The 13,042-nt window shown below is 44.8% G+C and overlaps 1 protein-coding gene across 11 annotated transcripts in view; it reads left to right on the top strand.

The window, feature by feature from the left end:
* LOC102732905 (protein Cryzl2-like) overlaps window positions 1–13,042 on the top strand; it is a 42,678-nt gene that overhangs the window by 5,657 nt on the left and 23,979 nt on the right. For 9 of the 11 annotated variants that reach the window (XR_014146437.1, XM_081824659.1, XM_081824664.1 and 6 more), the window contains exons 6-8: window positions 1,363–1,444; window positions 5,533–5,714; window positions 8,564–8,792. Coding sequence is in view for 8 of the 11 variants with exons in the window: in XM_081824659.1 (XP_081680785.1) it covers window positions 1,363–1,444; window positions 5,533–5,714; window positions 8,564–8,792 (493 nt within the window). In the remaining 3 variants the exon portion in view is untranslated. Of the gene's footprint in view, window positions 1–1,362; window positions 1,445–5,532; window positions 5,715–8,563; window positions 8,793–10,645; window positions 12,816–13,042 lie in introns of all 11 variants that reach the window. The other 2 variants (XR_014146435.1, XR_014146436.1) reach the window with 1 other exon arrangement.

Here is a 13,042-nt window from a genome sequence, read left to right as displayed (position 1 = left end):
GTTGTTCAGTTGGTGTCAGGAAAGGCCAAAGGAAGGTAGTGACCTGAGACAGGGGTCCAGTGTCTGAGATGGAATGATAGACTGTGAACTTGGCCAATATGAATTTGGGGAAATAGCTCTTCCAAACCTGGCCACTTTGGAGATCACCTCCTAGAAAACCTTACATTTTCTTTCTTTCTTTTTTTTTTTTTTTAAAGATTTTATTTATTTATTTGGCAGAGAAAGACACGGTGAGAGAGGAAACAAAAGCAGGGGGAGTGGGAGAGGGAGAAGCAGGCTTCCCGCGGAGCAGGGAGCCCGATGCGGGGCTCGATCCCAGGACCCTGGGATCATGACCTGAGCCGAAGGCAGACGCTTAACCAACTGAGCCACCCAGGCGCCCCTCTTTTATTATTTTTTAAAAGATTTTATTTATTTATTTGACAGAGAGAGAGAGAGAGAGAGCACAAACAGGGGGAGAGACAAGCAGAGGGAGAGGGAGAAGCAGGTTCCCTGCTCAGCAGGGAGCCTGACATGGGGCTTGATCCCAGGACCCTTAAGGCAGATGCTTAATCAACTGAGCCACCCAGGTACCCTAAAAACCTTACATTTTTTAAAAAAGATTTTATCTATTCATTTGAGAGAGAGAGTGAAAGAGAGAAAGCAAGAGGGGGGAGGGTCAGAGGGAGAAGCAGACTCCCCGCTGAACAGAGAGCCCGATGTGCGACTTGATCCTGGGACCCCAGGATCATGACCTGAGCCAAAGGGAGACGCTTAACCCACTGAGCCACCCAGGCGCCTCAAGCCTTACATTTTAGAGAGCTGGTTTCTGTAAACTTGGTTCAGTCTGGTTTTAATGGAGTCCTGTGATATTTGTTTCTGTGAGGCATGGCTGGGTGTGCCTAACTAGGGTATTTCAAATTCAGAGGTGCAGAAGTTTCCCACTTTCCCTGCAATATTTGCCCTTTGCCCTTTTCAGAGAGATCGGAATTACTCCAGAGAGGTGACTTTAACTGAATAGTGGCCATTCCTTGATCACAACCTTCTAAACTTCAGCAACATTTAGTATGAGTGTGATCTTAGGACAGAATTTCTGAAGCAGAAATTGGAGTGGTAGCCCAAAGGAAGAGTTGCCCTTGTCATGAGGGAGGGTCCCTAGAGAGACTAAGGGATATTTTTCCTGGGAAGTCTTCAAGTGGACCAAATTGGCACCGTTCAAGCAGTCACGTACATAAGCCAGCCCCAAAGCCTGGAGAATGGGTGTCCATGAAGGGCTGAATGAGATGGCCTTTAAGTCCTCTTCTTGCTTTAAAATGTTCATGAAATCATATGATTGGATGATTTTTGAGGGTTTCTGAGGTAACGTTCGTCTTTCTCTGGCAGAGAAACTGTTTTAGTGACGGCAGCAGCTGGAGCCACAGGCCTGGCGGTGGTAGATGTGGCAACGAACGTTCTTCAGGCTCAGGTATTTGCATGTTAGAGTCTCTGTTTACAAAAAATCATACCTCTGGTTTTCAAACATAGAGCATATTCATTCACTCGTTCATAAATATCGTGGGCAAGGCCCTGGGGATATAAAGTAACCCAGGGTAGGATCTTGCCATCTGTTTGCCTGCAGACCGGTGAGGGGACATGGGAGTAGATCACTCGTCCTTCCAGTTACGGGAACCTGGCGAGAGCTGACTTGCTTCGTGGCCTTTGCAGATTCTGTTCCCTCGACCTGTAATGCTCTTCTGAACTGTCTCCCTCTGCACTTCAAATTTATTTATTTATTTATTTATTTTCTTTAAAGATTTTTTTTTTTTTTTAATTTATTCATTTGACAGAGAGAGAAAGACAGCACAAGCAGGGGGAGTGGGAGAGGGAGAAGCAGGCTTCCCGCTGAGCAGGGAGCCCGATGCGGGGCTCCATCCCAGGACCCTGGGACCATGACCTGAGCTGAAGGCAGACGCCTAACTGCTTAACCGACTGAGCCACCCAAGCGCCCCTCTGCACTTCAAATTTAAACTTTGTCCCTCAGGAGATGTTAATCTCTCCTCTGCCCCCTCCACCCCCAGCTGTTTGTAGATGGTCTCCTCACATCCTGTACTTCTCTTTCATGGTGCATACCCCAGTGTGTGGTTAATCCTTTACTTGGGTCATGACTGGATTACTGTCACCCTCCTACTTGACTGGAATCCCCATGAAGGCAGGGACAGTGTCTGTTTGGCTCATTACTGTAGTCCCAGCAGTTGGCATGTACCTAGACCATAGTAGGCACTCAGTAACTATTGTTTTTTTAAAGATTTTATTTACTTATTTGACAGAGAGAGAGAGAGAGCACAAGCAGGGGGAGTGGCAGGCAGAGGGAGAGGGAGAAGCAGGCTCCCCGCCAAGTGAGGAGCCCGATGCAGGACTCGATCCCAGAACTCTGGGACCATGACCTGAGCCGAAGGCAGACGCTTAACCAACTGAGCCACTCAGATGCTCCTCAATAACTATTTCTTGAATGAAAGAATAAACAAAGGAAAGAAAGACCCAATTCTCTGCAGGGGCATTGCTCTGAGGCTGTGGGTGTCAGATAAGGAGAGGATTTCTTGGAGACAGTAGGCATTTAAGGTGACTTGTGAAGGACTGGTAGCAGTTGAATAGAGGAAGAAGAGAGGTGAAGGCCATTTTAGTGGTGGAAGGGCATGTCAGAAGACAGAGACATGAGATCTCCCAGGATGCATTCAGGGAATTGCAAGTAGCATCTGTGGAGCAAAGGATCTGGGGATGGGGCGTGGGGAGGGGAATGGTGGGAGAAGACTCTAGGGAGAAAGACAGAGACATGATCATGAGGCGCTGAAGAATTTGAACCCTTATTGGAAGCTCTCAGGAGCCACTAAGGACTTTTAACAGGGAAGTGCCATGATCGTATTTGCATTTTGCCAAGTTCATTCTGGTAGCAGTGGGGATGCGAGATGGGGCAAGGTCAGGGGTAGTCCGGAGGAAGTAGAGAGCCTCTGAGAGCAATCCAGGCTGGTGGTGATGGTACTTGAACCAAGGCACTGGAAGCAATGAATCGGGAGGTACTAAAGCAGAAGAAAATAGAGAGTTTGATCCTCATACAGTTGAAAGAACAAGGACTTTGAAATTAGTCTGACCTAGGTTCGGAATCTAATGCTGCCTCCATCTTAATTGCTTCAGTTTCCTCATTGGTAAAATAAAGCTTTCCTCATATGGAGTCGTTGTGGGAATATTGAAATTACACGTGCAGTATGCCTGTTAGAGGGCATGGCATGTTGGTAAGAATCTCTTAAAAAGGGAACCTGTTATTATTAGACATTGAGTGGGAAGGAGCAAACTAGGTTAACGTGGGGATTTGCCGTTTATTGCTGTTGAGAACACAGGAGGGAATGGTGAGCTCAGTTTTGGAAGCATTAAGTGTGAGGTTTCTGTGGTGCGTGCAGTTGGGATATCCAGAAGGCACCGAGATACCCAGGTTTGGAGATAATTGGATTGCTCTGGAATTTCTTCAGGTGGCATCTCTCCTTTCTCGCATTAAGTTCTCTTTGGGAAGGGCATGTGAGTTCTGAAAGCAATCTTAGCTACCAGGAGGCTCTCCGTGGAATATTAACACATTTCATGTCAAAGCAAGGGCTTTTAGCACCTCTCAGTGGGGAGACCAAAATTAGTCTCCTTGTCTAGAACCACTGACTGTTTACCATTTCTAGGAAGATAAAATTGCACCATTTGTTTTGATTAGTGATAGTAGGTTAAGTAGAGAGAAAAATTCACTTCAACTCCGATATTAAAATTAACCCAAGCTGTATATTCTTTTGTAGCCATAATGGTTTTCAGCAAAAGCGAACAACAAGAAAATAATAAAAATAACTTAAAAAATGTCATCATGCCACCTACTTGGAACAGGTTATTTTGAGAACAACCTCCATTCACAGCATTTCGTATTGCTTTCAAAGTGCCTCCACACCAATTATCTTACCCCCCGATCCTAACAAACCCCTGGAGATGGGTCATGTGTTTATTATCCCTATTTCACAGATAAAGTAAGGCACCAGGGGAGACAGGGGTTCGTGGCAGGTCTCACTGGCACCCTTTTGAGAATCTAGATTGGTGTCAACTCCCTGATCCTAGGCCGGTGTCTGCCCTCTGGTGTTGTGTGAAGGTACTTGAGGGCAGCTTTCAGGTTCAAATAGTTCTGGGTGAGTTTGAAATCTTCTAAGGGCACTGATGATTTTGTGTGTTTGAATGCAAGTTCTGAATGTCACCTTGGGGCCCAACTGCTTGGGCTGGTGGGTGCTGAGCCTGGGTTAATTACTTCACCTCTAGGTCTGTGACGCCATCTATAGAATTGGCGTAATTATACTGCCCCCGTAATGTTCTTATGAGGTTTAAATAGAATGCATGATTGTGTGTGTGTAACAATAGATTCCATTTTGGGCGCCTGGGTGGCTCAGTTGGTTAAGCGACTGCCTTCGGCTCAGGTCATGATCCTGGAGTCCCGGGATCGAGTCCCGCGTCGGGCTCCCTGCTCGGCAGGGAGTCTGCTTCTCCCTCTGACCCTCCCCCCTCTCATGTGCTCTCTCTCATTCTCTCTCTTTCAAATAAATAAATAAAATCTTTAAAAAAAAATTGTTTAAAAAAAAAAACAATAGATTCCATTTATCTAGCACTTTATTTTTCAAGTGCCTTATGTACAGTATTCGATTTGATTTTTAAAATAAATCTTGTTTTACGGATGAGGTAACTGAAGCTTAGGGAAGCTGGTGGGCAGCATAGAGGTTAAAAGCATGAACTCTGGAGATGGACAACCTGGGCTTGATCCCAGTTCTGCCTCCCATTAGCTGTGTGACCTTGAGCAAGTTACTTAACTTCTTCTGCTTCAGTTTCTTCATCTCTAGTATGGGGACGCTCATAGTGTGTGTATCATTGGGTTATTAAGACTAAGTGAGTTATGAATATATGTAAAGCATTTAGAAGAGTACCTGGCACATAGTGAGCATTATGTAAGTATTACATTTGTCTTAGGTAATGCTGCTAGTTAGTAGCAGAGCCAGGATTTGAACTCAGGTCTTTCCGACTTGAAGATCTTTTTACCGAATCTTGTTTTACCCTCTGAGAAGCCTTTCGAGATCTCGATCTAGATTGACTACCTCTCATTTGCACTTCTGCAACCCTCTGTTCTTCCCCACCTTCACACTGCTGTATCTTGCTATCTTGACTCTAGGCTTGGGTATCTTTATTACTTGACTCATAGTAGGTGCTCAGGAAATGACGGTTTCATCCACATTTGGAGAAGACTTTCTGAGTGTCTCCTGAATCATCTCCTAGCTAGACTCATTGGGGTTCCAGGATTCCTGGAAATGTGAATCTCATGGCCAGTGGGTGTGGAGGGTCCAGTGTGATGGTGCTGAGGGTTGGCCTTGACGTGTGGGATTGAGGCTGATGCTGGGGCAGCAAGGTCACATTGGTTTCCTCGGTTAGTACCCTTTGGTGGGAAGCTGAGTGGGTAGGGTGAGCCCCTCTTGGTACACATTCTGGATCATCAGAAGCTTTGTGTTCTCTGTGCAGGTGATAGCTGCAGCCGGAAGTGACGAGAAGTGCAAGCTGGCGATGCAGAAGGGCGCACAGTCCACTGTGAACTATGGTCAGGGCGGCCTGAAGGAGGCAGTGAGGAAGCTGGTGGGCAGTGCGGGGGTGAACGTGGCCATCGACACTGTGGGAGGAGATGTCTTCCTGGAGGCGCTCCGCAGGTGCGTGTGGTGGTCTTTCCAGAGGGGGTTGGACCTGGGCGTCTGCTGACACCTTTCCAGACCTGCCTGCCTTCTGGCCTTACTTCTCTTCCATTTTTGCTGCTCACTTTTGCTGTAGGCTTCGGTATCAACGAGAACAGCTGAGTGGGAGGGTGAAAAGGAATAGAAGCAGAGGGAAAATCAGGAAATGCTTAAATATAGAAAAACAAGATATCCAACTGGAAAATATCCAAAAAATGACTGCAGACTCTCTAGTTGGCAGTATTGAATGCGTTAGAATTTATGTATGTGTTAAATTCAGCTATGCTGGGCCCCGTTAACTACTTTATATACATCGTGTGGGTAATTCTTGGGATCATCATTCAGATGTTAGCATGACCCGGGGGCGGGGGTGGTGGCAGGTCCCTAGCTCACCGTGCACCAAAGTACAGACTCTTTTGATCTCACTGGTTTCAGAAGCAGCCAGTGAGTTTTAGTGGGACTGTTGTATCCATACCAATTCTCATTCTGTTTTTAACCAGGGACTCTGGAGTGTTCCGTTAATACTGGTTTCATATCTCCTGTCATCCTGGCAAGCACAATTTTGTGGTTTATGTCAGTTTAAAGTTGAAGAAACAGAAGCAGACAGAACAGCGTACCCACAGAAGGGACCCAGTTGGTTCTCTGGCCCCTGAGCATCAATGCACCATGCTGGGTGCTGCTTTGCTCAGAGAAGCAAAGACAGGAAGGTGTTGACTCCACAGTAGAGCCAGGACAGACAGCTCCTGGTTCTCACATCCCTCTTGCCTTCTGGGTAACGGCTAACAGTGTTATCACAAGCACTTCTCATTTCCCTCTAAAGAAAAAAAAGCAAAAAGCAAAAACCAAACAAAGATACACATATTCTGTATCAAAGATGTTTACAAATTTTTAAAGAAGATTTTTATTTATTTATTTGATAGAAGGAGAGAGCACGATCAGGGGGAGCAGCAGAGGGAGAGGGAGAAGCAAACTCCCTGCTGAGCAGGGAACCCTATGGGGGACTCGATCCCAGGAGTTGAAGGCAGTTGCTTAGCCAACTGAGCCACCCAGGTGCCCTGCTTGTGGCTTATTTTTATGTTTTCCTACTGAAGAATCCAAAGTGCTATAGGATGGTTCACCCCTGCCAGTTTGTCAGGTCAAGAGGAATTCCCATCTGGGGGTTTAATGCATGTTGCTTTTTTTTTTTTAAAGTTGTGGTAAAATACACATAACATTATAAACATTTGTTAATGTAAAATTCAGTGGCATTAAGTACACTCACAATGTTGTGTCCCTGTCCCCAGCAAAGACTCTATACCTGTTGAATAGTAACTGCTCCTTTCCCCCCAACCTCTCTGATAACTTCTATTTTTTATCTCTGTAAATTAATGTAGATTGCTTTTTTCATTCTACCCTTTTTATTGTGATTAAAAAAACATAACGTCAAATTTGCTATATTAACCATTTTTTTACATTAACCATTTTTAAGTATATAGTTCCGTAGTGTAAAGTATATTTACATTGTTGTGAAACAGATGTCCATCACCTTTTCATCTTGCAAATCTAAAATTCTTGACCCATTAAATAGCAATTCCTGTTTCTCCCTCCCCCCAGCCCCTGGTCACCGCCATTTTACTTTCTGTTTCTATGAATTTGAGTACTTTAGATATCTCATATAAGTAAATCATACAGTATTTGTCTTTTTGTGACTCGCTTATTTCATTTAGCCTAATGTCCTCAAGGTTCATCCATGTCATAGCATGTGACAGCATTTCCTTCCTGTTTAAAGCTGAACAATATCCTGTTGTATGTATATAACACATTTTGTTTATCTGTCTATTGGCTGATGGACATCTGGGTTGCGTCTCCCTCTTGGCTACGGTAGATAGTGCTGCTGTGGGCGCAGGAGTGCAGCTATCTCTCCAAGACCCTGTTTTCAGTGATTTTGGATATAGACCCAGAGTGGCATTGCTGGATTATACGGTAGTTCTATTTTTAATTTTCTGAGGAACCTCCATACTGTTTTCCAGTTGCGCCATTTTACAGTCCCACCAATAGTACATGAGGGTTTCCCTGTATCCTTGCTAACACTTGTTATTTTCTGTTGTGGTTGTTATTGTTTATAGTAGCCATTCCAAGGAGTGTGAATATATATATGTTGCTTTTTAAAATAATTTCTTTTCCGGGCGCCTGGGTGGCTCAGATGGTTAAGCGTCTGCCTTCGGCTCAGGTCATGATCCCAGGGTCCTGGGATCGAGTCCCGCATTGGGCTCCCTGCTCAGCGGGGAGCCTGCTTCTCCCTCTGCCTTTCTCTCTGTCTCTCATGAACAAATAAATAAAATCTTTATTTATTTATTTATTTATTATTTATTTTATTTTATTTATTTTTTTAAAAGATTTTATTTATTTAAATAAAATCTTTATTTATTTATTATTTATTTTATTTTATTTATTTATTTTTTAAAAAGATTTTATTTATTTAAATAAAATCTTTATTTATTTTATTTTATTTATTTATTTTTTTAAAAGATTTTATTTATTTATTTATTATTTATTTTATTTTATTTATTTATTTTTTAAAAGATTTTATTTATTTATTTATTATTTATTTTATTTATTTATTTTTTTAAAAGATTTTATTTATTTGTTCATGAGAGACAGAGAGAGAGGCAAGGGGAGAAGCAGGCTCCCCGCTGAGCAGGGAGCCCAATGCAGGACTTGATCCCAGGACCCTGGGATCATGACCTGAGCCGAAGGCAGACGCTTAACCATCTGAGCCACCCAGGCGTCCCTAAATAAAATCTTTGAAAAAAAAAAAATAATTTCTTTTCCTTGTCCTTTCTTCCCAGCCTGGCATGGGAGGGCAGGATCGTGGTGGTGGGTTTTGCTGGAGGATCCATTGCTTCTGTGCCAGCCAACCTTTTGCTCTTGAAGAATGTCTCTGCCATGGGGCTGTACTGGGGCCGGTACAAAGAGCAGAACTTTCCCATCTTCTCCAGAACCCTGTCCTCGGCTCTTCAGTACTGCCAGCAAGGGCTCATCCAGCCACACGTCGGAGCGGTTTTTAAGCTGGAGGAGGTGAGATGCTCTGGAGGGAGGTGATGTGGCTAAACGCCAGGACCTAATCGGTGTCAAATGACTGGGCGGTTTCTCTCTGGGTTCCATAAATCCTTCTTTTATGGAATGAAAAGGTACAAACAGGGACGCCTGGGTGGCTCAGATGGTTAAGCGTCTGCCTTTGGCTCAGGTCATGATCCCAGGGTTCTGGGATCGAGCCCCGCATCGGGTTCCCTGCTGGGCGGGAAGCCTGCTTTTCCCTCTGCCTCTCTCTCTCTCTCTCTCTGACTCTCATGAATAAATAAATTAAAAAAAAAATTAAAAAAAAAAAGAAAAGGTACAAACGCAGTGCAGAATAATGGGGTCTCACAGGCTGCAGGGTGACAGGATTTCTCCGGGCCTTCGGGCTTGTATGGCGGTCGCCTCAGGCCCAGGGAGCCACCGGGGAGGCTGAATTTGCCCAGGCCACAGAGGAGCTGGATTTCGAGGGCTCTCCCTACGTCACTGGTTTCTTAAGCAGAGGGAGGTGATGGTACTTTAGAAAATCATTTACCCGTGTTTCTATGAACCCTGAACTCCATAACATACCGGTCTGAGAAGGAAGCATTTAACTTGACCTTTGATTTTAGAAGACAGCCGCTTTAAAGTACAACCAGATGATCTAAGCTGAGGTTCTGTGAGCAAAACACTAGATCACTCCCCGTGTCAGAGGGCTGTAATTCATCCATTAGTCACCGTACTGAGCTTTGTTGGGTCTTCATTCCCCTTTTTCATTCCCCCTCAGTCCCATTAATGTGGCTTAAACTTCCTCCAAAGTGTAATTGTGGGCATGCATATGCAGTATAGTTGTAAATGTGACTCTGTTAGGCATTCACTGTGAAGTCCTTTTTTTTTTCTTTCTTCTTCTTTTTTTTTTTTTTGCTTTAATTTGCTTTAATGTTCAAAAGACTGTTTTGGTGACTCCAGCCAGCCTTCGATGGCCGAGCCGTTTTGTTCGTATGCAGATTAGTGAGGCCTGAGATGTCAGTGCCCGACTTCGTTGCCCGCCAGCCTTCCATTTGGATGTTTTTCCCAAGAAAGTGGTTTACTTTCTTCCTCTTCCTTTTCGTATGTTAGTCCAGAGGGTCACGTTGGGTGGGAAAAAGAGAACCGGACTGGCCGTCGGAAAACTGGTCGGATTCTACTTCTGGCTTTGCCTTCTCCGGTGGCAACCCTCTGGAAGTCTCCTCTCCTTTCTGACCTACGGTCTCCACACCTCTGCAGGGGGTGATGCTTCAGGGGCCACAGCCAGGATGTGGGCAGGTGGAGAGAGACCTGAGCGGCCTGGGTTCTGGGGCCCCCTCTGCTGCGCGTCTTTACCTTTGCGTTCACCTTTTTCTTTTGTGAGAAGGTTTTGCGGCTTAAAAACTTGAAGACCACCAGTTTGAAGAATTTCTGAGTCCCGTTCCATCTTGTGGCTTTTATCATGTGTCTTGCGAGCCGAGGTTTGCTTCACCCGAGGCTCATGTATACCTGTTGATAGAGGATGAAGGCAATTAGGACAGGCCCACAAACGCTGGCTGGTTTGAACGCCCGTCAGGGGGTCCCCTGATCCCCGCAAATTACTTTTTCTTAAAATGAGCTGTTGTGTATTTAAATGAAAGATGCCTGCCAAAGATGATATGATTCCAAGACTGACCTGCAGGTGGGAGGGGGCTCACAAATAAATTTCAAGTCACATAAATAAATAAATAAAAAGATTTACTAAACATTTCCCACTGACCTATGTTCCAGGTGCTGCTCAGGCAGGAGAGAAAGCCAGACTGGGATTGTTGTTTTATTTATTTTTAAAATTATTTATTTTTTTTTTAAGATTTTATTTATTTATTTGTCAGAGAGAGAGAGAAAGCACAAGCAGAGGGAGAAGCAGGCTTCTCGCGGAGCAGGAAGCCCGATGCGGGGCTCAATCCCAGGACCCCGGGATCATGACCCGAGCCGAAGGCAGACGCTCAACGACTGAGCCACCCAGGCGCCCCAGAAACCTTATTTTAGAGTATGAAGTTTGTCTATCCATCGGAGAATTATCTGTGTGAAAGAGCTATCTTGCAGTTAAAACAACTAGGAATCTTGAACAGAACACTAAATCACACCCCACGTCATAGGGCTGTAATTCATCCATTAGTCACTGTATAGGCACTACCCGAATTTATATATTTTGTTTTTTTAAAATGAAGATGATTAAATGAATGTATATATTACCCACTTAACGTGGGTAATATTTTTCACGTAAATCTGTTAATGTCTTAGAAAAAATTATTTATCGGAACCTGCCTGGGCTCGGAAAATGACCACTGTACGAATATATACAAGTATATACATATAATAGCCAGAGACACCGTGCTTCCTAGCTTGCTTTTCTCCTGAATATGTGGGCTTATAGATTGGACCTTGATAGTTGATATTAATGACTACATACTTTGTACCCTAGCCTGTACGAAGCACGAGGTATGAGCTCCCGTAGTACTCTGTGCGTCTTCTTTGTCTACTTGTAATTGTTCAATGCTTGTCATTCCCATAGACCGTAAGTTCCATGTGGGCAGGGGGCCGTGCATCTCTTTGTCTCCAGCTCCTGGCAGGTACTGATGTATCTGTCGAATGACTTACTGAAAGTAGGAGGCTATCAGGTCAGACCACCTGAGTTCAGATCCTGGCCCTACCACTTAACTGGCTATGGGCAAGTTGCTCACGTCTATATGCTTGAGTTTCCTCATCTGTAATGGGGGCAGTAATATACTCTATGTACTAAGGTCGTTGTGAAGATTAAATAAGATAACACATGTAAAAGCACATAGCAGACACTCACTATATTCATGGGCAGGATTAGAAAGATAGTCTTTCAATTTTGAATTTTAACTAGAATTTATTATTTTCTGAAGTGTAGCATCCGCGCCCTGACAGGTGGGTCACGCACGAGCCCCGTGATCTGTCCAGGGGATGGCCTTATTCAGAGGTGCCAAGTCTGCTTTCTGTAGGGAGATGCTCACAAACGTCTCAGCCAGACGTAGGACTTACACCTCAGAGATCTGAACTTGTTTGTCATATAAAGGTCAGGGAGGTCACCACATGAATGGATTAGATAGATAGAAATTGTTTACTTGGAGTTTCCTGAGTATATCTATGGAATAGTCTTAAAGATTAAATTACTCTCTATGTTTGGAGACTACATTAGTTTGAGTCCACTATTCCAGACCCAGTTCAGGCCCTGGCCCCTTGTCACCCTTCTCTAGTGATGGCTCACACCACTGATCCCTGCTGTCATACACCGAGACCCTGTCCCTGCATCCCATCTCCTAACCCTTGCGGTCACAAGCTTTCCCCGGCGGGAGAGCCGATCCTAGGCAGGGCCTCCACCGTGCTCTTCAGGGTGGGAGCTGCTGCGGCCCTGGTGCACGGTGCTGATCCGAAGGACCTGTTGAAGTGCTGGCTTCCCCGGAAATTGGATGCGGGGGTCTGGGTAACGCAACCGGGAAGTTGGGGGGCAGTTTACTGCATGGGGCAAGATTTGACAAATGAAAGACGAGACAAATTGCTGCCTTTGTTCCTCCTGATGGAGTATGTCAACAAGCAGTGGGCTCTATATGGCCTCTCTGGAGAGGTCCCCCTGGAGCTGTGACTGGTTCAGGATCAGTAACACACACCTCCCTCCTTGATTCACTTCACCTTTTCCCTCACCCTTGCCTCCCTGGGATTACAGTGAAGCGTTAGGGCATAGATTTTTTTCTAAAGATTTATTTATTTGAGAAAGAGAGAGGGAGAGAGAGAATCCCAAGGAGACTCCTCGCTGAGTGCGGAGCCTGACCCAGGGCTCGATTCCACAACCCTGAGATCATGACTTGAGCTGAAATCAAGAGTCAGATGCTTAACCTACTGAGCACCCAAGTGCCCCTACGGCATACGTTTTGACTAGGCTCTATTTTCTAAGGAACCCAGGCTGACACTTAGTTTTGAAGATTTATTTATATTTGTGTTTCATAATACATGGCTTGACTTTTTTTTTTAAGTTAGGTTTATTTATTTATTTTTATTATTATTATTTTTTTTTTTTAGATTTTATTTATTTATCTGAGACAGAGAGAATGAGAGAGACAGAGAGCACATGAGAGGGGGGAGGGTCAGAGGGAGAAGCAGGCTCCCTGCCGAGCAGGGAGCCCGATGTGGGACTCGATCCAGGGACTCCAGGATCATGACCTGAGCCGAAGGCAGTCGCTTAACCAACTGAGCCACCCAGGCGC

The sequence above is a fragment of the Leptonychotes weddellii genome, chromosome 6 (genome assembly GCF_054177405.1).
Source record: "Leptonychotes weddellii isolate Sample4059 chromosome 6, ASM5417740v2, whole genome shotgun sequence".
NCBI lineage: Eukaryota > Metazoa > Chordata > Mammalia > Carnivora > Phocidae > Leptonychotes > Leptonychotes weddellii.
Note: the sequence above shows the minus strand (reverse complement) of the source record. Positions and strands in the feature narration are given on the sequence as shown.